The sequence below is a fragment of the Musca domestica genome, unplaced genomic scaffold (assembly GCF_030504385.1).
Source record: "Musca domestica strain aabys unplaced genomic scaffold, Musca_domestica.polishedcontigs.V.1.1 171, whole genome shotgun sequence".
Classification (NCBI taxonomy): Eukaryota; Metazoa; Arthropoda; class Insecta; order Diptera; family Muscidae; genus Musca; species Musca domestica.
In genome coordinates this window covers 1200187-1228111 of record NW_026712231.1, presented here as the reverse complement: position 1 = coordinate 1228111, position 27925 = coordinate 1200187, and the positions used below count along the sequence as shown (strand labels likewise).

General features: G+C 34.0%; 1 protein-coding gene across 1 annotated transcript; it reads left to right on the top strand.

Moving 5' to 3' along the window:
• Positions 1 to 17949: 17949 nt before the first annotated feature.
• On the top strand, positions 17950 to 27714 carry LOC131801773 (separin-like). The gene is made up of 11 exons (XM_059120714.1): positions 17950 to 18100; positions 18218 to 18407; positions 20796 to 20974; positions 21032 to 21336; positions 22981 to 23275; positions 23339 to 23397; positions 23460 to 23622; positions 23691 to 23826; positions 23996 to 24163; positions 26903 to 27060; positions 27187 to 27714. The coding sequence occupies exons 1-11, from the start codon at positions 18031 to 18033 to the stop codon at positions 27438 to 27440; spliced, it is 1977 nt and encodes a 658-aa protein (XP_058976697.1). The 5' UTR covers positions 17950 to 18030; the 3' UTR covers positions 27441 to 27714.
• Positions 27715 to 27925: the final 211 nt, after the last annotated feature.

The following is a 27925-nucleotide window of genomic DNA, read 5'->3' as shown; positions in this document are numbered from 1 at the left end:
CGAAAATATTTGTATGTGTGAAATTTGAGAAGAATTGGATGCTTATTTTGCTTTTTTTGTGCGTTTTGTTTTTTAAAGTCCTGAACTCTATGTGGCGGGAGGTACCAGAAGAAATGGTCCGATCTCTACCATATTCATAACAGATCTTATGCTGATGGATATACAGAAATGTACCAAGTCTTCATGGATTTTATGAGCTTCATGGTTATTCAAATTTCTGACCCTTTGTGGGTAGGAGTGGGCCGATATATCCCAACCTCCCATCAGATCGTGTGTTAGTAGAAATAACAGGATGTGTGAAATATGAAGACAACCAAATGCTTATTTCGGATTTTATAATCGTTTTGGTTATTCAAAACTTTGACCCTTTGTGGGAGAGGTACCACAAAAAATGTTCCGATCTCTAACATATTTATAACAGATTTTGTGTTGATGCAAATAGTGAGATGTACCAAGTCGGGATGGAATCGGATGTTAATTTCGAGTTTTATGAGCTTCATGGATTTTCAAAATGTTGACCCTTTGTAGGGGAGGTACCAGAAGGAGTGGACCAATACAATCTATTTTCACACCAGACCTATGATTTGCAAAACCCGGTATTTCAAAACTTTACGGTGTCTCGAAAATATTTTCAAAATCGCAATTGCAACGTATTTTATATAAATGTTATGAAAAATTGCCTAAAGGGCGTATGAGTGATTAGGGGACATAAGTAACATTCATCATACGTTACGGCATTTAGGGAATAAATAGGATATTACATTCGTATGTAAAGAGGGTTTGCAACATTCACAAAATCTGCCTCCACGTTGTAAAACAATTCGGACAGTAAAAAACAAATGGAAATTGATTCAAACCTTAATACCTACATCTAATATTTTTAGAGACACATAACTTTTAAATTTTACGAAACTTGTCTAAAATATCTGTTGAATGTTTTGATATGGATTTTATAATATTTTTAATATTTAAATAATTATTTTAATATTTTATAATTATTTTAAGTATAATTAGGCCTTACATCTTAAGATTCCTTAACATTTTTTAAGGGCTAGAATCTCAAAAATTTCAAAAGTGTCAATTTCCTCTCAATGTCTATAGGTCTTAGAATTTTGAAGATTTTTTTTCATAATCTTCCAGGATTTTCAATGAAATTTTTTTAAACGATTATCAGAACTATTTTTTTTAACAAAAATTTTGGATGACTGACAGACCTATAAGCTTCGATTTTCTAGAGCAATGCCAGGCTATATAGACAATATTCATGGAGATTTTTGAAATGCTATCAAACCTTAGCCATGTTTTTTATAGAATTACCAGAGCATAAACAACGCTGGTGGATTTAAAAAAAATATTAATTGAAGGAACAACTAAATAATAGAAATAAAAAGGTATAATTTCCCTTTTTCAAGGAATTATTAAAATTCAATAATTGATTTTAAAAATAAAATTGTAAGGCCTATAAAAATTTCTTTGAAGGACTATCAGACTATTAATCGTGGATTTTCATGGGACAATCGGTTCTTTTATTGTGGATTTTTTAAAGGACTATCATGTCTGGGGAACTATCACGTCTTTAATCGTGGACTTTTAAACAATTTCTCCTCAAAAGCTATCTGGTCTTAATCGCTGATTTTTAAAATACTACCAGGTCTGAAGGTCTTTCTGGTTCTTAATAGTAGGTTTTTAATTTTTTTAAGGCTCGTAATTTAGGATATTTTAGTAAGGACTATCGGTCACTTGTCAATAAGGACTATTGTAATTGTTGTATTTTTAATAATATTATATTTAAAAATGTGTTTATACCCTCAGCCACATACGGCCAAAAAGTGCCTCATCGAAATAACGGTTTTAGACCCTAGGTCCAAATGCGTTTTAGGACATTTAGAGTCGATCTAGCAATGTCCGTCTGGCATGTGCGCACGATAACTCTCGAAGGGAGTATCCGATTTAATTTAAACTTGGTACATCGTATTATTATTATCGAACATAGATGGAGTTCGGAGATGGGCAATATAGGTCCACTCCTCCTGGTACCTCCCCCACAAAAGGTAGACATTTTCAAAAAAAAAATATTTTCTACATAGAAAACAAAACGATAATCCGATTTTGCTCCAACTTTGCAAATCCTAATATTTGCGTCAGTTCATGTCAGTCAGGTGCAAAAATGGACAATATCGGTCCACTCCATCAGGTACCTCAACCACAAAGGGTCAACATTTTGAATAATTACAACTCTTATAAAATATGATGTAAGAGTCCGATTGTCTTCAAATTTCACACTAACCAATAATTTTATTAAACAAGTTAAAAAGTATCAGTATTGCCGCCAGAGATATACCCTCAGCCTATGTTCGATTATCTAAATATATTTTGACTAGTGTTAAGGTTATTCAAACGTTTGACCCTCTATGGAGCAGATCCCGAAGGAATGGGCCAATATTGCCCATTTCCTATCGGACCCAAAATATGATATAAATATTTCGACAGATGTGCAAAGTCTAAATGGAATCGGATGTTAATTTGGCGATTTATGAGCTTCATGGGTACTCAAAATTTCAATATTTTGTGGGGGAGGTACTTGATGGAGTGGACCGATATTGTCCATTTTCACACCTGTCCTAGCACTGACGCAAATATTAGGATTCGCAAAGTCGGAGCAAATTCGGATTAGCTTTTCTCTTTCTGTGCAAAAAAAAATTTTTTTTTTCTTTTTTTTTTGAAAATTTCGACCTTTTGTGGGGGAGGTACCAGAAGGAGTGGGCCGATATTGTTCATCTTAACACAAGACATTGGGTTAATATAAATATTGGGATGTGTGAAATTTGAAGACAGTCGGACTCTTACATAACATTTTATGAGAGTTGAATTTATTCAAAATTTTGACCATTTGTGGGGGAGGTACTTGATGGAGTGGACCGATATTGTCCATTTCCACACCTGCCCTAGCACTGATGCAAATATTAGGATTTGCAAAGTTGGAGAAAATTCGGATTATCCTTTCTCTTTCTGTGCAAAGAATATATTTTTTGAACATTTCGACCTTTTGTGGGGGAGGTACCAGAAGGAGTAGACCGATGTTGTTCATCTTAACACCAGACCTTGGGTTAATATAAATATTGGGATGTGTAAAATTTGAAGACAATCGGACTCTTACATCACATTTTATGAGAGTTTTAATTATTTAAAATTTTGACCCTTTGTGGGGGAGGTACCAGAAGGAGTAGACCGATGTTGTCCATTTTCACACCAGACATAGCACTAACGCAAATATTAGGATTTGCAAAGTTGGAGCAAAATCGGATTATCCTTTCTCTTTCTGTGCAAAGAATATATTTTTTGAACATTTCGACCTTTTGTGGGGGAGGTACCAGAAGGAGTAGACCGATGTTGTCCATTTTCACACCAGACATAGCACTAACGCAAATATTAGGATTTGCAAAGTTGGAGCAAAATCGGATTATCCTTTCTCTTCCTGTGCAAAAAATATATTTTTTGAAAATTTCGACCTTTTGTGGGGGAGGTACCAGAAGGAGTGGACCGATATTGCCCATCTACGAACTCGATCTAAGTTTGACAAAAACATTACGTTGTAGCCAATTTGGACCAAATCGGATACTCCCTTCGAGAGTTATCGTGCGCACCAGCCAGCCAGACAGACAGACAGACAGACGGACGGACGGACGGACGGACATCGCTAGATCGACTCCAAATGTTCTGAAACGGATTTGGTCCAAAGAGACCTAGGGTCTAAAACCGTTATTTCGACTAGGCACGTTTTGGCCGTATTAAATGATATATACCCTCTGTAGCCATATGGCTGAGGGTATAAAAAGGACTGGTGTTAAGATGGAATACATCGGTCCACTCCTTCTGGTACATCCGCCACAAAAGGTCGAAATTTTCAAAACATATATTTTTTGCACAGAAAGAAAAACGATAATCCGATTTTGCTCCAACTTTGCAAATCCAGATATTTGCGTCAGTGTTAGGCCAGGTGCGAAAATGGATAATATCTTACCAATCTATCATGTACCTCCCCCACAAAGGGTCAACATTTTGAATAATTATAACTCTTATAAAATGTGATGTAAGAATCCTAATGTCTTAAAATTTCACATATCCCAATAATTTTATTAACCCAAGGTCTGGTGTTAAAATGGAATACATCGGTCCACTCCTTCTGGCACCTCCCCCCCCCCCAAAATTTTAAAATTTTTAATATCCATTAAGTTCATAAAACGCGAAATTAACATCCGACTCCATTTAGACTTAGCACATCTGAATATTTCCATGAACACAGAATCTGTTATAAAAACGGTAGAGATAAGACCATTCCTTCTGGTACCTCACCTACAAAGGGTCAAAGTTTCGTATAACCAAAGCAATTATAAAATCTGAAATAAGCATCCGATTCTGTTCATATTTCACACATTCCATTATTTCTACTAACACAAGATCTGTTGTGAAGATGGGATATATCGTTCCACACCCTCTGGTACCTCCCCACAAAGGGTCAAAATTTTGAACACCCAACGCGTCTTCGTATAGACCCCAATATAAGGGCGACTTCTTTTATCCAGCATTTTTAAGATTTTAAACGAATTTTTAACGAATTTTATTTTTTTGAAAATTTTCAAATTCGTTCTGAATGCTGGATGCTATTCAAAATTCGGCCCCGCCGAACATACATGTTTATTTTATTTTATTTATTTTTTATATTCATTTATTTTTTGTATTTTATTTTATTTATTTATTTATTTATTTTTTTTGTTTTTGACTATTAGACCTCTGTGTTTTAATATTTTTTTACCCAACTAACCCTTTCTCTAAATATCCCCAAACAAAGCGGATATATTTTATTCCTGTTCTGTAAAGATCTGCTCCATCAGATTTGCATTCTCTCCCCCGGCCATTTTTTATTAACAATATAAAATAATTCAACAATGGCAAAAGATAATCTATTTTCCAATTGCAAATAAAAAAGCCAATCAAGCAGCCACAATCGCCAACCACTTAAAGCCTCAATTAATAATTAACTGCTACTCCCTGGGATTTCTTGGGGCTTTGTGCTGCTGCGGTGAATGGAATATAGATAGTCATTATTCTTCTTTTGCGTACTTTCACTTTTAATTAGAACACTGACATTAACCCTTCTTTTTTTGTTGTTGGTTCTTCTCTTTCGCACAATGAAGTCAATTAATCGTCTTAAATGCCAGGCAGTCAGCCAACCAGCAGTGACGCCATTTGTTGTAGCCGGGTCACAAAAGAAATGGGATGTGTTTTACAATCAAAAGTAATGCATTGGCATCAGCATCATCAGCACCAGCACCAGTCTAGCACCATCGGCATCACCGTCGTTAGTTTTAGTTAGTTGTCGTTAACGGAAAAGCCAATAAATCCAAGTCGTGCAATCAAACAACCAGCCAACCAGCCAGCCACACCTGTTTGAGGAATGCGCTCGGTTATAGTACGGTACGTGCCTGAATGCAAAGCCAGAGCCAGTTAGCTAGCTAGCTGCCTGGTGCAAAATGTGCAGCGAGTGTGTATGTGTGTTAGAGTATTCGTGTGAGTCTCGGATTCTGTGAATCGCCAAAGGAATTACATTCGCATTTACACTTGACTTCTGAAAAGTAACTACGTCATCATTGTTGTTTTTGTTTTCGTATTTGGTTTCATGTGAAAATATGCGTGAGTGCGTTTTTAGGTGAGTACCGTAATGTGTGTGTGTGTGTCTCTGAGTTGTTTGGCACAACGAGAGAAGAGCAATGGTTAAAGGAATGAAATAATAAAAAAACGGAAAGTAAACAACCATAATGCACTCAAAAGTGACCAAAAAGGGAAGAGAAAATACAGAGCAATAACAAAAATCAACAATGGCAACAACAATGGATATGCCAACACAAACACGCATACACATGTTTACACCCTCCGTTATTGTGCCGAGAAACATGACAGCGCCATTAAATGTCAAACACCGACAAAGCCGAGAAAAAGGAAAGCTTACTTTCTCTGGAGCTTACTGGAGAAATCGGCCAGAAATACCACGGCATGGATGACAGGCAACACAGAAACGACGACCCCACAACAACGACGACGACCGACAGACACACACACTCTACACACACAGAGAAATGTATGCACTTTTACTGCCTGGCATCACATTCGATTGGAAACTATCAACATCCTCTTCGTTGGCGTCGTCGTCGTTGATGTTGTTGTTGTTGTCCTCATCGTTGTCGTTGTTGCTGTTGCTGTCGTTGTAAAGTTCTTTTTTAGGCCACCTAGAGGGTGTGGTTCCCTATTGCCTGAATATTTGATAGTTTGACACAGATTCCGTTAATACGAACGAGGGACCATCAAACACACACACACACCCGAGCACGAAGAGCAAATGTAACAAACCAGCGAACGAATATTGGATCAAAGCAAAAAGGGCAAAATGTGAGTGCAAACAGCAATAACACCAACAACAACTACAACGGCGGCAGCAGCAGCATCGGCAAAAAAGAGCAGCATCACAAACACTTTGCATTGGATTTGCATAGCGGCATGCCGAGTTATTTTTTCATTATCGTTGTCATCTTCTTCTTCGTTGTCTTCCGTTAAAACAACCGCCAAGCTAACCAATACAACAAAACAAGTTAGATGACACCCACACACCTACACACCAGGCAAACGTTGCCGTTAATGCAAAATTATGATAACAATGTGATAGTTGCTCTCTCTCTCTTTAGTTGAACATCATGGAATCATCAGTGAAGGCAGACGTAGCCAATCATCCATCCATCCATGCAGTCATCAGTTAGTCACTTTTGTAGTTGAATTTGTTGTTGTTGTTCTTGCGTTCTTTTATCTTTGCCGTGCAAGTGATGTGCATTATTTTTTTGCTTGGTGCGAGGTTTTTTTTCTACTCGCTCAATTAAGATTTGCAAATTATGAATGAAAGTCCGTTTTTATCAGAGTTGCCAGATGGATGGGGAATATGTTAAGGGAAATGTATGCGGAAACTTACGGGAATTTTTCAAAAAGCCAAATAAAACGGGTTTTAAATATATTTTTATAAAGAGCTGTTAAAACTATATTCGTGGATTTAAAAAAAAAATGGACTCATAAATATGGTTTATTGGAGATATTTTTTGGAGTTATTATTTTGCAATTTTCAATGATATTCTTAATTAGCCAGAGAAAACTAAGGTTTTTAAAAATATTTTTATAAAAAACATTTAGAACAATATTTGTGTATTAAAAAAAAAATAATGAAAACAGTGTCATGTTTTTTTGGAAATATTTTTTTGGAACCATAAAAAAATTCTATGTGGATTTAGCGATCTCCGCCCTCTGTGGAAATCGCTCCAGCTTCCGAACGAAATGAAGTAGGTTGAAAATTTTTTGCTCAAATGTAAATTATGTCTGCAGGACTTTTGGTATTGAAAATGGGCCTTGTAAGTCCACGTTTTGGTATAGCACACATATAACGGTACCTCCCGATGCTTGGTATTTTGTTGATTTAGGCGACATTATTCGATAGAAATGTTTCAAATTTGGTTTTTGAAGTTCGTAATGGATACTACAGCCTAAAACAAAAAATTGTCTGTGCAGCTCCACGTCTTCGCATAGCCCCCATATAACGGTACCTCCCGATATTAGGTATTTTAATGATTTTAGCTACATTATTCACCGATATTTTTGAAGTTTCGCATTTGAATGTTGTTATGGCTTATGACAAAAGTTGCCTATGCAGATCCACGTTGTCGTACAGACCCTAATATAATAGCTCGGTATTTTGAAGATTTTAACAGAATTTTTAACGGATTTAATTCGTTCCAAATAATGGAGGGTATTCAAAGTTCGGCCCGGCCGAACCTACAGATTTTTTACTTGTTTTTTTTTTTTTTTTTTAAGAGAAACTTTTAAGGACCATCATCAAAAAATGTTGCAAGTAGATTTAAAAAAATAAGAACGTGATTTTTTTTAATTTGAAAATACCTTCTTTTATTAAATAATTTTGTTTATAAGATTTGAAAAGTTCTCCCCCATTTTAAGAGTTATTGTTATTATTATTTGTTTCTTATTTTTTTAGTATTTTTTCGAAAAATTTTGAATTTTAATATTATAAGGGATTTCAAAAGAACCAGGAGTAGAACAATTTTGGAAGATATTGTGTTTTATTATTGAATATATCAATATTAAGGACATTATTGAAAAACAAAAAACAGAGAAAAAACAGATTTTTTACATTTTTTGAGAAAGAATTCTGAACGAATTTTTTTTTCAATTATTTTTTTTTTAGATTAAAAAATCACTTTTTTTGGTTTTAACTAAAAAAAAATTGAATTTTTATTAGGTCTTTTTTTATTAGGCTCTTTTTAATTTTTTTCTAAACATATTCTAAAGATTGTGATTTTTCCAAACAATTTTGAAGGAGGATGTAAAAAAAATGGAAAACGTGAATTTGTTTTATAAAGTTTTATCCAAACCTCTTGAAATACCTTCTTTTGTTAAATACTTTTTTTAGTAAAAAATATGAAAAATTCTCCCTTATTATTAGAGTTATTGAAGATTTTTTATTTTTTTTTAGTATTTTTCGTGAATAAATTGGATTTTTGGAATGGTTTTTTTCATTGTTGTTTTTCAAAATTAATTTTAAGGAGTATCAGACCGGTTTCGAGTAATTTTTTGTAGAAAGGTTTTACAAGGACCAACGGAAATTTTATTGTGAACTTTTTGAAATAATTTTGTTTGCAATTTCTTTTCGATGAAATTTTTTGAAAGACTGGAATGGAAGAATCTTTGTTTTTTTTTTTCAAAATTATTTGCGAGGGGCATCAGACCGTTTGTCTTGGAATTTTTGTAGATTTTTTAAATAAATGTTTTGATGCACTATTAGACATATTATCCCCAAGTTTTGTAAAAACATTTTGTAATGAATCCTTGGATCCAATATTTGTATATCTTAAAAAAACTCTTTAATTATTTTGTTTTTATTTTTTTCTTGAAATACTTTGTTTTTTATTAAATGTGTTTCCATTTTTTATTATAATATTATTTTGAAAATTATTTTTTTAAGATTAAAACACATATTTGTTTTTTTCTTTTTTGAAAAAAAAATTACAATTTTACAAAAAAATTGTTTGAAAAATTTGACAATTTTTAAGAAGGTTTTAAAGAATGGAATTTTTTCAAAAATTTTTCTAAAGAATGTGATTTTTCAAACATTTTTGAAGACGGTGTTCTTTTTTTTGAAAAATTTTCAAGATTGTGGACTTTTTTTCAAAAAGAATTTTAAGGTTGCGTTTATTTAAAAAAAAAAAAAAATATATATATATATATATATATATATATATATATATATATATATATATAACAACATGATTCTATTTAAAACTGTTTGTAAAATTCTTTAAGAACGTAGACTTTTTCAGCAAAAAAATTTGAACGTGGATTAAAAAAATTGGTGATTCTTTTCGAAATATTAGAAAGACACTGTTTTTTTTTTAAGATTTTTTTTTTGGAAAGGTGGACATTTCTTCAAGTTTTTGAAGAACTTAAAACAAAACTCGTGAATCTTAAAAGAATATTTTGAACAACGTGGATTGATTAATTGTGAAAAACAATTAAAGAAGTTGACTTTTGACAAAAAAAATTAAGATTCATTAAAAAATTGAAGATTATTAAAAACATAAAAATAAAAGAGCTGGATTTTTTCCAAATTGTTTAGTGGCAGTTGCAAAAAATGTTGGAGAACGTGAATTTATTTATGAAGTTTTATCCAATAAATTTAGAATACTTTCTTTTTTTTTTTTTTTTTGAAAATATGAAAGTTATTGAGGATTTTTTGAAGTTTTTAAAACAAAAAACGTAATTTTTAAAGAATATTTTGAAGAAAATAATATATGAAGATGTAGACCTTATTCTAAAAAAATTTAAAGATTAATTTAAAACATTAATATTGTAGAATGCGACCATCTCATTATTTTTTTTTTTAATTTAAAATTCTTTAAAAAAATTCAAGTTTTTTAAAATAGACGTTCTTAAAAAATTGAAATTTGTTCAAAAAAATACTAAAGTTTTCGACTTTTTTAAGAATACCTTTTAATAAATATTCTGAAGAATTTACATTTTTTAAGGTTTTATCGAAATGATAGATTATTTCTATAGGTTTCAAACGGTATTTTGAAGAGCGAGAATTTTTTTAATTTTTTTGGAATATTTTGAATTTTTAAAAAAAATGTTAAAGAACGTGGAAAAATATAGATTTTTGTCATTGTCTGTTGAAGAACGTTTCCCGAGTTTTTCCGAATGTAATAAAAATACTGACAAAAATTTATTAAGAACATTTTTATTAATTAAAAAATATGAATCTTTTTAATATTTCGACAAAATATTTAATTATTCTCAAAGAATTTTTTGAAGCAAATTTTTTTGTGATATGTATCAGAATTGTTTCGGCCAGTTTCTGCTAGTGTATTTTTCGTAATACCAATCAAAAGCTTCTTATATTTGTATTAGAATTTATACAAATATTTACCTATATTTGCCTACAGTTTATATGATAATGTATTTCAGTTAGTTTGGCGATAAACTTACAGAATGTTCACACTTACACGTGTTCACATGGTGTCTCTATGGTGGTGGCATACACTTTTGTCAATTCTTACTTATTATATCCAATTCACCAACCATCAACACTATGAGACACCACGTAATATTATAACAGGGTTGCACTAAACATAAAGGGCGTTGTCTGTGATATGGAGACAGGGTGTCATTTCACTGTGAATAGTTGACAACTGAATACTGTTTTTACAGCAGACATTGAACGTTTTGTTGAAAGAAAAACAAACTTGGACGATTCATAAAGCTCACAAAACATGTATGGCATCTCACGTACTGGCAACTGAATTATTTTCGTACATCATACATTTAGAGTAGTATTAAAGGAATTTGTAGCCTAAATGAAGCGTTAGTATGTCCATATTTAAATATAGGCGGTTTAATCTTCTTATTCTTCTCATTTGTTAACTATCATCTTTTATATTCTGTTCATATTTCACACATTCCATTATTTCTACTAACACAAGATCTGTTGTGAAGATGGGATATATCGTTCCACACCCTCTGGTACCTCCCCACAAAGGGTCAAAATTTTGAACACCCAACGCGTCTTCGTATAGACCCCAATATAAGGGCGACTTCTTTTATCCAGCATTTTTAAGATTTTAAACGAATTTTTAACGAATTTTATTTTTTTGAAAATTTTCAAATTCGTTCTGAATGCTGGATGCTATTCAAAATTCGGCCCCGCCGAACATACATGTTTATTTTATTTTATTTATTTTTTATATTCATTTATTTTTTGTATTTTATTTTATTTATTTATTTATTTATTTTTTTTGTTTTTGACTATTAGACCTCTGTGTTTTAATATTTTTTTACCCAACTAACCCTTTCTCTAAATATCCCCAAACAAAGCGGATATATTTTATTCCTGTTCTGTAAAGATCTGCTCCATCAGATTTGCATTCTCTCCCCCGGCCATTTTTTATTAACAATATAAAATAATTCAACAATGGCAAAAGATAATCTATTTTCCAATTGCAAATAAAAAAGCCAATCAAGCAGCCACAATCGCCAACCACTTAAAGCCTCAATTAATAATTAACTGCTACTCCCTGGGATTTCTTGGGGCTTTGTGCTGCTGCGGTGAATGGAATATAGATAGTCATTATTCTTCTTTTGCGTACTTTCACTTTTAATTAGAACACTGACATTAACCCTTCTTTTTTTGTTGTTGGTTCTTCTCTTTCGCACAATGAAGTCAATTAATCGTCTTAAATGCCAGGCAGTCAGCCAACCAGCAGTGACGCCATTTGTTGTAGCCGGGTCACAAAAGAAATGGGATGTGTTTTACAATCAAAAGTAATGCATTGGCATCAGCATCATCAGCACCAGCACCAGTCTAGCACCATCGGCATCACCGTCGTTAGTTTTAGTTAGTTGTCGTTAACGGAAAAGCCAATAAATCCAAGTCGTGCAATCAAACAACCAGCCAACCAGCCAGCCACACCTGTTTGAGGAATGCGCTCGGTTATAGTACGGTACGTGCCTGAATGCAAAGCCAGAGCCAGTTAGCTAGCTAGCTGCCTGGTGCAAAATGTGCAGCGAGTGTGTATGTGTGTTAGAGTATTCGTGTGAGTCTCGGATTCTGTGAATCGCCAAAGGAATTACATTCGCATTTACACTTGACTTCTGAAAAGTAACTACGTCATCATTGTTGTTTTTGTTTTCGTATTTGGTTTCATGTGAAAATATGCGTGAGTGCGTTTTTAGGTGAGTACCGTAATGTGTGTGTGTGTGTCTCTGAGTTGTTTGGCACAACGAGAGAAGAGCAATGGTTAAAGGAATGAAATAATAAAAAAACGGAAAGTAAACAACCATAATGCACTCAAAAGTGACCAAAAAGGGAAGAGAAAATACAGAGCAATAACAAAAATCAACAATGGCAACAACAATGGATATGCCAACACAAACACGCATACACATGTTTACACCCTCCGTTATTGTGCCGAGAAACATGACAGCGCCATTAAATGTCAAACACCGACAAAGCCGAGAAAAAGGAAAGCTTACTTTCTCTGGAGCTTACTGGAGAAATCGGCCAGAAATACCACGGCATGGATGACAGGCAACACAGAAACGACGACCCCACAACAACGACGACGACCGACAGACACACACACTCTACACACACAGAGAAATGTATGCACTTTTACTGCCTGGCATCACATTCGATTGGAAACTATCAACATCCTCTTCGTTGGCGTCGTCGTCGTTGATGTTGTTGTTGTTGTCCTCATCGTTGTCGTTGTTGCTGTTGCTGTCGTTGTAAAGTTCTTTTTTAGGCCACCTAGAGGGTGTGGTTCCCTATTGCCTGAATATTTGATAGTTTGACACAGATTCCGTTAATACGAACGAGGGACCATCAAACACACACACACACCCGAGCACGAAGAGCAAATGTAACAAACCAGCGAACGAATATTGGATCAAAGCAAAAAGGGCAAAATGTGAGTGCAAACAGCAATAACACCAACAACAACTACAACGGCGGCAGCAGCAGCATCGGCAAAAAAGAGCAGCATCACAAACACTTTGCATTGGATTTGCATAGCGGCATGCCGAGTTATTTTTTCATTATCGTTGTCATCTTCTTCTTCGTTGTCTTCCGTTAAAACAACCGCCAAGCTAACCAATACAACAAAACAAGTTAGATGACACCCACACACCTACACACCAGGCAAACGTTGCCGTTAATGCAAAATTATGATAACAATGTGATAGTTGCTCTCTCTCTCTTTAGTTGAACATCATGGAATCATCAGTGAAGGCAGACGTAGCCAATCATCCATCCATCCATGCAGTCATCAGTTAGTCACTTTTGTAGTTGAATTTGTTGTTGTTGTTCTTGCGTTCTTTTATCTTTGCCGTGCAAGTGATGTGCATTATTTTTTTGCTTGGTGCGAGGTTTTTTTCTACTCGCTCAATTAAGATTTGCAAATTATGAATGAAAGTCCGTTTTTATCAGAGTTGCCAGATGGATGGGGAATATGTTAAGGGAAATGTATGCGGAAACTTACGGGAATTTTTCAAAAAGCCAAATAAAACGGGTTTTAAATATATTTTTATAAAGAGCTGTTAAAACTATATTCGTGGATTTAAAAAAAAAATGGACTCATAAATATGGTTTATTGGAGATATTTTTTTGGAGTTATTATTTTGCAATTTTCAATGATATTCTTAATTAGCCAGAGAAAACTAAGGTTTTTAAAAATATTTTTATAAAAAACATTTAGAACAATATTTGTGTATTAAAAAAAAAATAATGAAAACAGTGTCATGTTTTTTTGGAAATATTTTTTTGGAACCATAAAAAAATTCTATGTGGATTTAGCGATCTCCGCCCTCTGTGGAAATCGCTCCAGCTTCCGAACGAAATGAAGTAGGTTGAAAATTTTTTGCTCAAATGTAAATTATGTCTGCAGGACTTTTGGTATTGAAAATGGGCCTTGTAAGTCCACGTTTTGGTATAGCACACATATAACGGTACCTCCCGATGCTTGGTATTTTGTTGATTTAGGCGACATTATTCGATAGAAATGTTTCAAATTTGGTTTTTGAAGTTCGTAATGGATACTACAGCCTAAAACAAAAAATTGTCTGTGCAGCTCCACGTCTTCGCATAGCCCCCATATAACGGTACCTCCCGATATTAGGTATTTTAATGATTTTAGCTACATTATTCACCGATATTTTGAAGTTTCGCATTTGAATGTTGTTATGGCTTATGACAAAAGTTGCCTATGCAGATCCACGTTGTCGTACAGACCCTAATATAATAGCTCGGTATTTTGAAGATTTTAACAGAATTTTTAACGGATTTAATTCGTTCCAAATAATGGAGGGTATTCAAAGTTCGGCCCGGCCGAACCTACAGATTTTTTACTTGTTTTTTTTTTTTTTTTTAAGAGAAACTTTTAAGGACCATCATCAAAAAATGTTGCAAGTAGATTTAAAAAAATAAGAACGTGATTTTTTTTAATTTGAAAATACCTTCTTTTATTAAATAATTTTGTTTATAAGATTTGAAAAGTTCTCCCCCATTTTAAGAGTTATTGTTATTATTATTTGTTTCTTATTTTTTTAGTATTTTTTCGAAAAATTTTGAATTTTAATATTATAAGGGATTTCAAAAGAACCAGGAGTAGAACAATTTTGGAAGATATTGTGTTTTATTATTGAATATATCAATATTAAGGACATTATTGAAAAACAAAAAACAGAGAAAAAACAGATTTTTTACATTTTTTGAGAAAGAATTCTGAACGAATTTTTTTTTCAATTATTTTTTTTTAGATTAAAAAATCACTTTTTTTGGTTTTAACTAAAAAAAAATTGAATTTTTATTAGGTCTTTTTTTATTAGGCTCTTTTTAATTTTTTTCTAAACATATTCTAAAGATTGTGATTTTTCCAAACAATTTTGAAGGAGGATGTAAAAAAAATGGAAAACGTGAATTTGTTTTATAAAGTTTTATCCAAACCTCTTGAAATACCTTCTTTTGTTAAATACTTTTTTTAGTAAAAAATATGAAAAATTCTCCCTTATTATTAGAGTTATTGAAGATTTTTTTATTTTTTTTTAGTATTTTTCGTGAATAAATTGGATTTTTGGAATGGTTTTTTTCATTGTTGTTTTTCAAAATTAATTTTAAGGAGTATCAGACCGGTTTCGAGTAATTTTTTGTAGAAAGGTTTTACAAGGACCAACGGAAATTTATTGTGAACTTTTTGAAATAATTTTGTTTGCAATTTCTTTTCGATGAAATTTTTTGAAAGACTGGAATGGAAGAATCTTTGTTTTTTTTTTTCAAAATTATTTGCGAGGGGCATCAGACCGTTTGTCTTGGAATTTTTGTAGATTTTTTAAATAAATGTTTTGATGCACTATTAGACATATTATCCCCAAGTTTTGTAAAAACATTTTGTAATGAATCCTTGGATCCAATATTTGTATATCTTAAAAAAACTCTTTAATTATTTTGTTTTTATTTTTTTCTTGAAATACTTTGTTTTTTATTAAATGTGTTTCCATTTTTATTATAATATTATTTTGAAAATTATTTTTTTAAGATTAAAACACATATTTGTTTTTTTCTTTTTTGAAAAAAAAAATTACAATTTTACAAAAAAATTGTTTGAAAAATTTGACAATTTTTAAGAAGGTTTTAAAGAATGGAATTTTTTCAAAAATTTTTCTAAAGAATGTGATTTTTCAAACATTTTTGAAGACGGTGTTCTTTTTTTTGAAAAATTTTCAAGATTGTGGACTTTTTTCAAAAAGAATTTTAAGGTTGCGTTTATTTAAAAAAAAAAAAAAATATATATATATATATATATATATATATATATATATATATATATATAACAACATGATTCTATTTAAAACTGTTTGTAAAATTCTTTAAGAACGTAGACTTTTTCAGCAAAAAAATTTGAACGTGGATTAAAAAAATTGGTGATTCTTTTCGAAATATTAGAAAGACACTGTTTTTTTTAAGATTTTTTTTTTGGAAAGGTGGACATTTCTTCAAGTTTTTGAAGAACTTAAAACAAAACTCGTGAATCTTAAAAGAATATTTTGAACAACGTGGATTGATTAATTGTGAAAAACAATTAAAGAAGTTGACTTTTGACAAAAAAAATTAAGATTCATTAAAAAATTGAAGATTATTAAAAACATAAAAATAAAAGAGCTGGATTTTTTCCAAATTGTTTAGTGGCAGTTGCAAAAAATGTTGGAGAACGTGAATTTATTTATGAAGTTTTATCCAATAAATTTAGAATACTTTCTTTTTTTTTTTTTTTTTGAAAATATGAAAGTTATTGAGGATTTTTTGAAGTTTTTAAAACAAAAAACGTAATTTTTAAAGAATATTTTGAAGAAAATAATATATGAAGATGTAGACCTTATTCTAAAAAATTTAAAGATTAATTTAAAACATTAATATTGTAGAATGCGACCATCTCATTATTTTTTTTTTAATTTAAAATTCTTTAAAAAAATTCAAGTTTTTTAAAATAGACGTTCTTAAAAAATTGAAATTTGTTCAAAAAAATACTAAAGTTTTCGACTTTTTTAAGAATACCTTTTAATAAATATTCTGAAGAATTTACATTTTTTAAGGTTTTATCGAAATGATAGATTATTTCTATAGGTTTCAAACGGTATTTTGAAGAGCGAGAATTTTTTTAATTTTTTTGGAATATTTTGAATTTTTAAAAAAAATGTTAAAGAACGTGGAAAAATATAGATTTTTGTCATTGTCTGTTGAAGAACGTTTCCCGAGTTTTTCCGAATGTAATAAAAATACTGACAAAAATTTATTAAGAACATTTTTATTAATTAAAAAATATGAATCTTTTTTAATATTTCGACAAAATATTTAATTATTCTCAAAGAATTTTTTGAAGCAAATTTTTTTGTGATATGTATCAGAATTGTTTCGGCCAGTTTCTGCTAGTGTATTTTTCGTAATACCAATCAAAAGCTTCTTATATTTGTATTAGAATTTATACAAATATTTACCTATATTTGCCTACAGTTTATATGATAATGTATTTCAGTTAGTTTGGCGATAAACTTACAGAATGTTCACACTTACACGTGTTCACATGGTGTCTCTATGGTGGTGGCATACACTTTTGTCAATTCTTACTTATTATATCCAATTCACCAACCATCAACACTATGAGACACCACGTAATATTATAACAGGGTTGCACTAAACATAAAGGGCGTTGTCTGTGATATGGAGACAGGGTGTCATTTCACTGTGAATAGTTGACAACTGAATACTGTTTTTACAGCAGACATTGAACGTTTTGTTGAAAGAAAAACAAACTTGGACGATTCATAAAGCTCACAAAACATGTATGGCATCTCACGTACTGGCAACTGAATTATTTTCGTACATCATACATTTAGAGTAGTATTAAAGGAATTTGTAGCCTAAATGAAGCGTTAGTATGTCCATATTTAAATATAGGCGGTTTAATCTTCTTATTCTTCTCATTTGTTAACTATCATCTTTTATGTTCGTTTTTTATTCATAAAACTATCAAACATTCACAACTAACAAGGAACAATTATACTTGTTTCTTCTCTCTATTCCTTTTATAAATTCTTATAGTCGTTATGTCCTTTAATTTGTTTGATAATGGTTCCCCTGTTTCAATTGCTCTTTTATATGAATCACGGCGTTCAATTAAACAAGTTTATTTGTGAACAGCTGTTACGGCGTATTTTGTTGGTGCATTTGTGTACATAGTTCACAGGATACCCACTTGCCGCCGTCGAAAAAATAGTTCCGCTTTGTTATCTGTTCGCGCGTCTTTTGTTTCAAATGAAATAGTTCATTCTTTCTCTTGTAAATAATTAAGTTAGTTAAATTATTAACAAAATAATATTATGGATGAAGAATTCCTTCACTACCTGACACAGGGCAACACGGCAACAAATATAGGACCAACTGCTAAAGGTGAGAGAAACTCCAATAAGTGAAATGAGCCTAGGGAAATGGTAAAGTACTTTTTTCGGAAATACTCGTCTGTTATTGCCATTTTGGAGTCAATTTACTTTTGCCCAACATTTTCAGAGGCCCTGTTGCAACATGCTGAGGATGAATATCTCAATGGCAATATGACCCGTTCCATTTTCTATCAAATTGTGGCCCTGTATCAAACATCGCAGGAACATTATTACAAGTCGACAACCAAACGTAGATCCGCAGATGTTGACGATCTGTTGGCAGAGATGACTGTCGAAGAAGCGGAAGATTTTAAAGAGTAAGAAGAAGCAATATTTCGCACATTCGGCTGATATAAGTTCAACAAGTACAACTAGGATTTTCTTGAAATTTTCACCATATGTAGTCTATCTCAATTAAGGCCCTGATCACAACTATGTAAGCTTTTGAATCTGAGTCCCAACCAAAGTCCGTGACGGATCTTAGCCAAGAGAGGATTATGATCCATAAGAGGACGTTTTTAGCTCTGCCGAAATCTAGATACATGTAAAAGATTTTATTCAAAAGAGAATTTTGAAAGCGATGCCTGTTTAGACCTGTCCACGGGAGTGGTAAGGTGGAAGGACTATTGGCATAAGTTGAGTTTAGGGGCTGTGCTCGGATTGACTTGAAATTTATACTACAGGTAGGTATTTTAAACTGATTACGGCAATATAAATTTTTTGTGGGGGAAATAACCGGTTACCCGGTTATTGGACCCGAAAGTTCAGATACAATGTTCGGTTTTTATCCGGTTCCACTGAACCGATACAAACAAAATGGGTATCATTGGAAAGCTTATGAAAATACCTATCCAACAAGTGGTCACATGAACCGGTTACAAGAACCGGTTCCAGAGTAATGCAAGAAAATTGATATTTTTTACCAGTACTTTTTGAAAAACCCATAAAAACTCGAAAATGGACCCATTATAGGGTCTTAAAATCTATACACTATATTATAGCTAACACTATTGCCTTTCCAAAATGGTGTCATATGTGTTGATATCTTTTGTAGTTCCGAAGATATTGACTTTTAAATTCGTTACTTATGAAAGCAGTTTGAGTGAAGCCAAGTTTTGTGTCGGGTTTAACGTTCTTGTTAATCTGCTTTGTTTTTAATTTGGTGTTGTTAGAATATTATGGATCGCGTAGTCGGTGTTGGACATATCCCAGAGGAGAAAATCTTAAGCCGCGGCCGAAGGCCGGCTACTTACAAAAATTACAATTTTTAGAAAAACTATGGATCGCGTAGCCGGTGTTGGACATACCCCAGAGGAGAAAATCTTAAGCCCCGGCCGAAGGCCGGCTACTTTCGAAAACTACAGTTTTTAGGAAACTATTGATCGCGTAGCCGGTGTTGGACATACCCTAGAGGAGAAAATCTTAAGCCCCGGCCGAAGGCCGGCTACTTTCGAAAACTACAATTTTTAGAAAACTATTGATCGCGTAGCCGGTGTTGGACATACCCCAGAGGAGAAAATCTTAAGCCTCGGCCGAAGGCCGGCTACTTACAAAAATTACAATTTTTAGAAAAACTATGGATCGCGTAGCCGGTGTTGGACATACCCTAGAGGAGAAAATCTTAAGCCACGGCCAAAGGCCGGTTGCTTAAAAATGCTATAGAGGTTAGATACATTTGACTGGAGAAAAAATTGCAAATTAATGACTTCTATCACTAATATCTTCGGAACTACAAAAGATATCAACATGTATGATACCATTTTGGAAAGGCAATATTGTTGGCTATAATACGGTATGTAGATTTTAATACCTTATAATGGGTCCATTTTTGAGTTTTTATGGGTTTTTCAAAAAGTACTGGTAAAAAATATCAATTTTCTTGCATTACTCTGGAACCGGTTCTTGTAACCGGTTCATGTGACCACTTGTTGGATAGGTATTTTCATAAGCTTTCCAATGATACCCATTTTGTTTGTATCGGTTCAGTGGAACCGGATAAAAACCGAACATTGTATCTGAACTTTCGGGTCCAATAACCGGGTAACCGGTTATTTCCCCCACAAAAAATTTATATTGCCGTAATCAGTTTAAAAATACCTACCTGTGGTAAAAATTTCAAAATGATCAGAGCACAGCCCCTAAACTCAACTTGCTCCGGACTATTTAGCGAAAACGGGTTTTTTAACCGTAGCAGAAATTGGCCATTTAAATTCAGATCAAACCAAAAATACAAAAGTTAAAATTTGATTTCTAAACAGAAATTTGCTCTTAAAGTGCAAGCCAAACTAAAAATACAAATTGTGAGAACCTGCGTTAAAATATATTTGTAAGGAAGTGAATAATTCTGGTTCTCTAGATATTCTTATGGACCATACATTTCCTCGACGGCCATTGTACATATATTGCCTAGAAAGTAATATAACATATTATCAAAATGCAGTTTTATCATCTTACCCTATATAATAGATTTAAACATTTTACTCGACTGTTAGTATTGTTACCTTAAAACCAATTTCAAGATGAAATACCCTTTTTTTTCCATCCAAGGATAGACTGTAAAAATCATTATTTCGTTTTTAATTTGAAGCAACATCTCGAATTTGCTATTTTATTAAACTATTAACTTTATTCCCCAATTACCTATTTAGTAATACAACCCGAACATACATAATTACTAACAAACCAAATCTCCTACCACATTTCAGAAATTGTCTTATGCAATATGTCTGCAAGTCCCTGAAAACAATGGCCAAAACTAAAAAGAAATCGTATGACAAATATGAAGAGATAGAAATGGAAACAGAAAGTAACTTTCTAAAGGGTATAACTGATCCCATGGAGGGAATACACAAATTAGAAGATATCTGCAAACAAATGCCTAAAGGTAAGTATTTTTACATTTTCCTTTCAAATTTTGACCAATAACTTTTAATCGTTTCAGAGTGGACAATATTACAATTGTGCAAGGGACCCCGGACAGAAAATACTTTCTCAATTTATCCAAAAATCCACGAATATGATGCTGCAATTTATTTAACAATTTTAAAACATGCCCGCAGTGATAAATATCCTACACCGATTTGTTTACGATTCTCGAGCAATGACCAAAAGGAGTTATTTGCTAATTTTGCCAGTATTGTTAATCGTTTTAAACATTGCATTAAAGTTGATCCCAAGGATTGGAATACCATCGAGGCGAGGAAGCTGTATTGGAATATGCTTGCGGAATTGAATACGTTTATTGGGGTAAGCGTTTATTTTATTTTAATACGAAATTTCTGAATGATAATTCATAGGATAACCAAAAACGTTCAAAACTGAAGTTCCATACTTACATAAATACCTGCTATTATTCTTTGTTAGCCAATTTCCTTATCAATGGCTTATCTACAGCTTCGAGTTATTTAAAACAATATAATTCTTTTTTGATTGAAAAGGAATTGAAGGTATAGAATCTAATCCCAAATAATAACTATATATACTATATATAACACATTTTTCTATTATTTTTCAAACTAATTTAATTTCTATTTGAGTGAAAAATCTTTCCTGTTAAATTTATAAAAATTTGTTGCAAAATGTTTATATTACCCACAAAATTTGGCATAGTGCTTCAGAATTATTAGAGGCGGTAGTTTATTTATGCGGACACAAATTTCATATATAGAATAATTTATATCCCTAGAAATTATTATCGATTACAGCTAAAAAACGTCGGATACGTAAAAGACGTCTCAACTCGCATTAGACGTAGAATGATAGATTATAATGTAGTGAACCTCTGTACAACACCCGCACAATGAGTTGCATTTTTTTAATTAGTCGATCTCTCTGAGAAGCTGCTCCTCATAATATTTAATAATAATTTTTAGATTTTTCCTGAAAGATTGACTAAAAATCTGAGGTATAGAAAAAATATAAAATGGGTGCAATATGGATACTCGCTCCAAATGAAAGCATCAGCTGGGATGATTATATATATTCTGGATCAATAAAAATGTAAGCTCCTTGGATCTTTCTCAGGAAATTGCTTTTGAGAGAAGGGACATGACTGTCGAAATAACAGGTTGCCATTTGCCAGCGTCAAAGCGTATGAGGTAAATAAGCCTTGTTCCTCGCTGTGATGATTAGACTGCTACATAGTGTGCCACTTTTGGGTGATCAGTCCCGTGTATAAAACCAAAAACTGACCGAATACTCCGAAGTCTGACTGTAGACTCTTCTGATGCCCCGGGGGTGTCAGGTACCCCTATATATGTTTATCTACCCTTACTACCCTTATTCTGGTTGCAACGCGTTTTAATTGATAGACAATTCAGGGTAGAGCTTCGGCTCGATGTGGAATTGCATTCTCAATCGGGTACTGTTAACCAAAGCGCAGTAGAGGTATACGATGGTCCTCAACCCTATCCAAGAAGGAAGTGAAGCGCATATGGAGCACTGTGAAGGGTTACTACTCTCTAAGATTATCTCTGGGACATTCTAAAGGGGTACTAACCATCGCAGCTCATCGCGACCCCCATGCAATGGTGCATCATGGTTGGAGCCGTCAATGTTAGAATAATGTAAAACCTCCTCGACTTCATTACTTTTAAACTATGTATAAAAAGAGGGCAAACATAACTTCTGATTACCTGAATTCTCTGAGACACATACTTTCAACACCTATTCAATTGCCTTAACATTCCTGCCAAATCTCTAAAGTTTGTTGTTTTAAAGAGAATGTCTCTTATACCTAGAATTTATGTACTTGTGTTTCAACAGCTCCTTCTGACGACAAACTTTGCATTCAAGTTAAAATATAAAAAATTATAAAATATATATTTTTTCTATCGACTTCCCTTCCCTTAGAAATGTGTCGCTACTAATTAAAATGCTTTCTCTTTGCAGAAAATTCTTGCCGATCTCAAGAATTTATTTTTTCCCTGGAGATTTCTATTTTCTGGTATTTCAAATTTATCGTCGTGTCGAAAAGTTTTCAAACGACGTTGGGAAAAAATTGATGAATTTTGTGACACATGCAATTGGGATGAGCAGTCACGGATATTACTGTCCTTGGCGGCATCTAATATTAGGGATATATCTGAGTTGGAAATCGATGCAATATGTATGGTGCTCACGGAAAATTTGCAACAACGGGAACAAGCCACAGAAATATTAAATGAAATGCAACAGCAAGCACAGGGTGAGTAAATTAGTAGGTTAGATTATAAATATTGTAAATGTTAATTCTTTCATTCTTATGCAGATGATTGCTGTAACGAATGCAAAGCTAATCGTTATCCCTGCATTCTGGTGGTAGATGAGGTTGGTTTCTCCTTTCCTTTTGGTTTAATTACATATAATTTTAATCTCCTTATTTTCCTTAGCGCTTAGATCATTTCTTCTGGGAAGAACTAAATGTCTATCAAGAATTTACCCGCATCAATTCCATACAATGCCTCTGGAGGCTCTATAAGTACTACAAGAAAGACATTAAAAATGGTTATTTAAATGTAAATATAACCACTGGCGGCTGTGTTATAAATCCCGGCAAGTTATTTATCTATGACATGTTTAACCTTTTGTATTTATTTGTGTTTGTCTCTTCTTTTTTTTAGATCAAAATTTAAATAAAATGGAATTGCGTATGCGTAGCTTTTTCGAATATTGGCTGCCACATTGGACAATGATGGTTGGCCAGCGACCAAGTCAAGAGGAGCTATTCAATAACTTTTTCAAACAAAATTGCTACGTGTAAGTAGTTTTGTACTTTGACGACAAAAGTACCGCACAGACACACATACACGCCACTTACATATTTACTCTTCAAAGAAGTGGTGACCCCGTTAATACTGAGTTTATTATTTGCTTTCATTTTTTTCTTCATCCAACATTCTTGCATTTTTTCCCCTATATGTTCCAGTTATGCTGGTCATGGTTCCGGTCTACAGTATATAAGTGGACGTAATATTGCCAAATTTCAGATGCACTGTGTGGTTTTCCTGTTTGGCTGTGACTCGTCGCGTCTCCATTCGAATGGCCTGTATAGTGAATTGTTGGGACCGCATTTGTACTATCATGCAGCCATGTGGTGAGTAAAGAGGAAACATTGATGTTGAACAGATACACACATACATGCAAACGTGTATGGAGTTACACATAGTAGTGATGTGAGGGTATTTTTTTGGGACAAGACACTAGATGACAAATATTGGCCTTTTATGAAATTGAGGCTGTTGGGATTTCTTTTAAAAGGAACCAAAATATTTCTATTTATAGAAGTTCTGGAGGGCTTTTATATTTAGTAGAAGACCTGGAGGGTTTCTAGGGACTATAGAAGGCCTCCAGGTCATGTATTGACTATAGAAGGCCTCCAGGTCTTCTATTGGTTATAGAAACCCCCAAATCTTCCATTGGCTATAGAAGCCCTCCGTGCATTTTATTGACTATAGAAGCCCTTTAGTTATTCTATATTGGCTATAGAAGCCTTTCAGTTCTTCTATTGACTATAGAAGCCCTTCAGGTCTTCTACTGGCTGTAGAAGCCTTCCAGGTCTTCTATTGACTATAGAAGCCCTTCAGGTCTTCCATTGACTATAGAAGCCCTTCAGGTCTTCTATTGACTATAGAAGCTCTTCAGGTCTTCTATTGACTACAGAAGCCCTTAAGGCCTTCTACAGGCTGTAGAAGCCCTCCAGGTCTTCTACTGGCTGTAGAAGCCCCCAGGGCTTCTATTGACTATAGAAGTCCGCCTGGTCTTCAATTGACTATAGAAGCCCTCCAAGTCTTGTGTTGACTATAGAAGCCCTCCAGGTCTTCTATTGGCTATAGAAGACCTACAGGTCTTCTATTGACTATAGATGCCTTCCAGGTCTTGAATTGACTGTAGAAGCCCTCCAGGTCTTCTATTGACTATAGAAGCCCTCCAGGTCTTCTTTGGCTATAGAAGCCTTCCAGGTCTTCTATTGTCTATAGAAGCCTTCCAGGTCTTCTATTGTCTATAGAAGCCTTCCAGGTCTTCTATTGTCTATAGAAGCCCTCCAGGCCTTCTATTGTATATATAAGCCCTCTAGGCCTTCTATTGTATATAGAAGCCCCACAGGTCTTCTATTGCATATAGAAGACCTCCAGGTCTTCTATTGCATTAAAAGCCCTCCAGGTCTTCTATTGCATATAGAAGCCCTCCAGTTCTCTATTAACTACCTCAGGTCTACTATGGACTATAGAAGCCCTCCAAGTCTGCTATCGACTATAGAAGCCTTCCAGGTCTTCTATTGTCTATAGAAGCCCTCCGGGTCTTCTATTGACTATAGAAGCCCTCCGGGTCTTCTATTGACTGTAGAAGCCCTCCGGGTCCTCTATTGACTAAAGAGAAGCCCTCCAGGTCTTCTTTGGCTATAGAAGCCTTCCAGGTCTTCTATTGTTTATAGAAGCCTTCCAGGTCTTCTATTGTCTATAGAAGCCTTCCAGGTCTTCTATTGTCTATAGAAGCCCTCCAGGCCTTCTATTGTATATATAAGCCCTCTAGGCCTTCTATTGTATATAGAAGCCCCACAGGTCTTCTATTGCATATAGAAGACCTCCAGGTCTTCTATTGCATTAAAAGCCCTCCAGGTCTTCTATTGCATATAGAAGCCCTCCAGTTCTCTATTAACTACCTCAGGTCTACTATGGACTATAGAAGCCCTCCAAGTCTGCTATCGACTATAGAAGCCTTCCAGGTCTTCTATTGTCTATAGAAGCCCTCCGGGTCTTCTATTGACTATAGAAGCCCTCCGGGTCTTCTATTGACTGTAGAAGCCCTCCGGGTCCTCTATTGACTAAAGAAGCCCTCCGGATCTTCTATTAACTATAGAAGCCCTCCGGGTCTTCTATTGACTATAGAAGCCCTCCGGGTCTTCTATTTACTATAGAAGCCCTCCGGGTCTTCAATTGACTATAGAAGCCCCCAGGTCTTCTGTTGTCTATAGAAGCTCTCCAGGTCTTCTATTGTCTACAGAAGCTTTCCAGGTCTTCTATTGTCTGTAGAAGCCCTCCAGGTCTTCTATTGTCTATAGAAGCCCTCCAGGTCTTCTATTATCTGTAGAAGCCCTCCAGGTCTTATATTATCTATAGAAGCCCTATAGGTCTTCTATTGAATATAGAAGCCCTCCAGGCCTTCTATTGTATATAGAAGGCCTCCAGGCCTTCTATTGTATATATAAGCCCTCCGGGCCTTCTATTGTATATAGAAGCCCACTGTTCTTCTATTGTCTACAGAAGCTTTCCAGGTCTTCTATTGTCTGTAGAAGCCCTCCAGTTCTCTATTAACTGTAGAAGCCCTCCATGTCTTCTACTGGCTATAGAAGCCCTCCAAGTCTTCTATTGACTAAAGAAGCCATTCAAGTCTTCTGTTGACTACAGAAGCCCTCCTGGTATTTTTTGGGTATAGAAGCCCTCCAGGTCTTCTATTTACTATCGAAGTTCTCCAGACCTAAGGCTCTTTCCTATAAAAATACGAGCTCAGAAAGTCCAGGGAAGCTTCTATAGTCAAAAAGAAAAGGCCTCAGTTCCTGAGCTCCGTTTTTCTTATAGGAAAAAAGTCTCAGTTTCTGAGCTTGATTTTTCCTATAGAAAAAGCTCTCCGCTCCTGAGCTTGATTTTTTTTTATAGAAAAACTCTGGGTTCCTAACAAGGATATTTATCGAAAGAAAAACTAAATTTCATTTTGAAACATTCCTCTGTAGCTCTGTGTGCTTTTATTGATTTACAACAACGATATTTGAACAATAACAACATAAATAATAGAAGTAAAAAAAAAAACTGTATCATCTTCATGTTATTGCTTGCAGTCCTGCGTTAGTTGGCACTCTAATGCCTTGCCTAGATTCGATTATGGATAAGGTGGCCACGGAAATACTTAGTCGTTGGATAGCGCCCAAATCGCCAAATGTTTTGCCATGGAATGAAATTGAAGTGAATGCCTGGGTAAAGGAGGGCATCATTAGATGTAAGTCAAAACTTCACATAGACACACATACATGTGTATAATGCATCCACTCACATACATTCTTAATAGCAAAATTGTCATGTGTGTAATTATTTATTGTACATTTGTTTACTTATTATTTTATAGCCAAAAATGGGGGACATGTTGAGGCAGCAGCAGCTCTATCTCCCGTTGTCGCCACCACCAGCAGCAGCAGCTGCAGCAGAGGTCCAGCCACAATAGCCACTACCCCCGATTATCATTTGGGCAGTTTGTGTGGCATTTTGGCCCGTGTACATCAACGCATCAGCGAACCCAAACTCTACAACACCGTACCATATGTATGTCGTGGCCTGCCCGTCTGGAATTGTCATGTACAACCCACAATGCCTATACTGTGATTAGTATATAAGTCTTTTGTTGTTATGCCTGTGTATAAGTTGTAGCATATGTATATATAAGTTGCAAGTTAAATCAAATATCCTGTGAACCCGGGCAGAGATAAGACTTGTGCCAATGCAAATAGCGATGATGACGATGATGAAAAACTTCAAACGCACTACGCAAATATTTAAGATTACTTGTTCTTCGCAATCTGCTTCGCTGTCAATGTACATCATCCGGACCTGGATGGCTCACTTTTTTAAGTATTAAAATCTGTTTATGAATTCCAAATTAAGTCTTAAGTTTTTCCACCATTGCGAAGATAGTTTTGCTACTTGTTTTCATCTGTTTTTTTTGTGCAACGCCTGCAGCTGTCTTTCTACTTGAGCAGTGAGTGAGTGTCACTTCCGCTTCACCTACATTTATTAGCATTCGTTTGCATTGCCGTTGTTGTTTTTGTGTTATAGCTGTTGCTGTTGTCATCATCTTTGGCTGAAGTGTG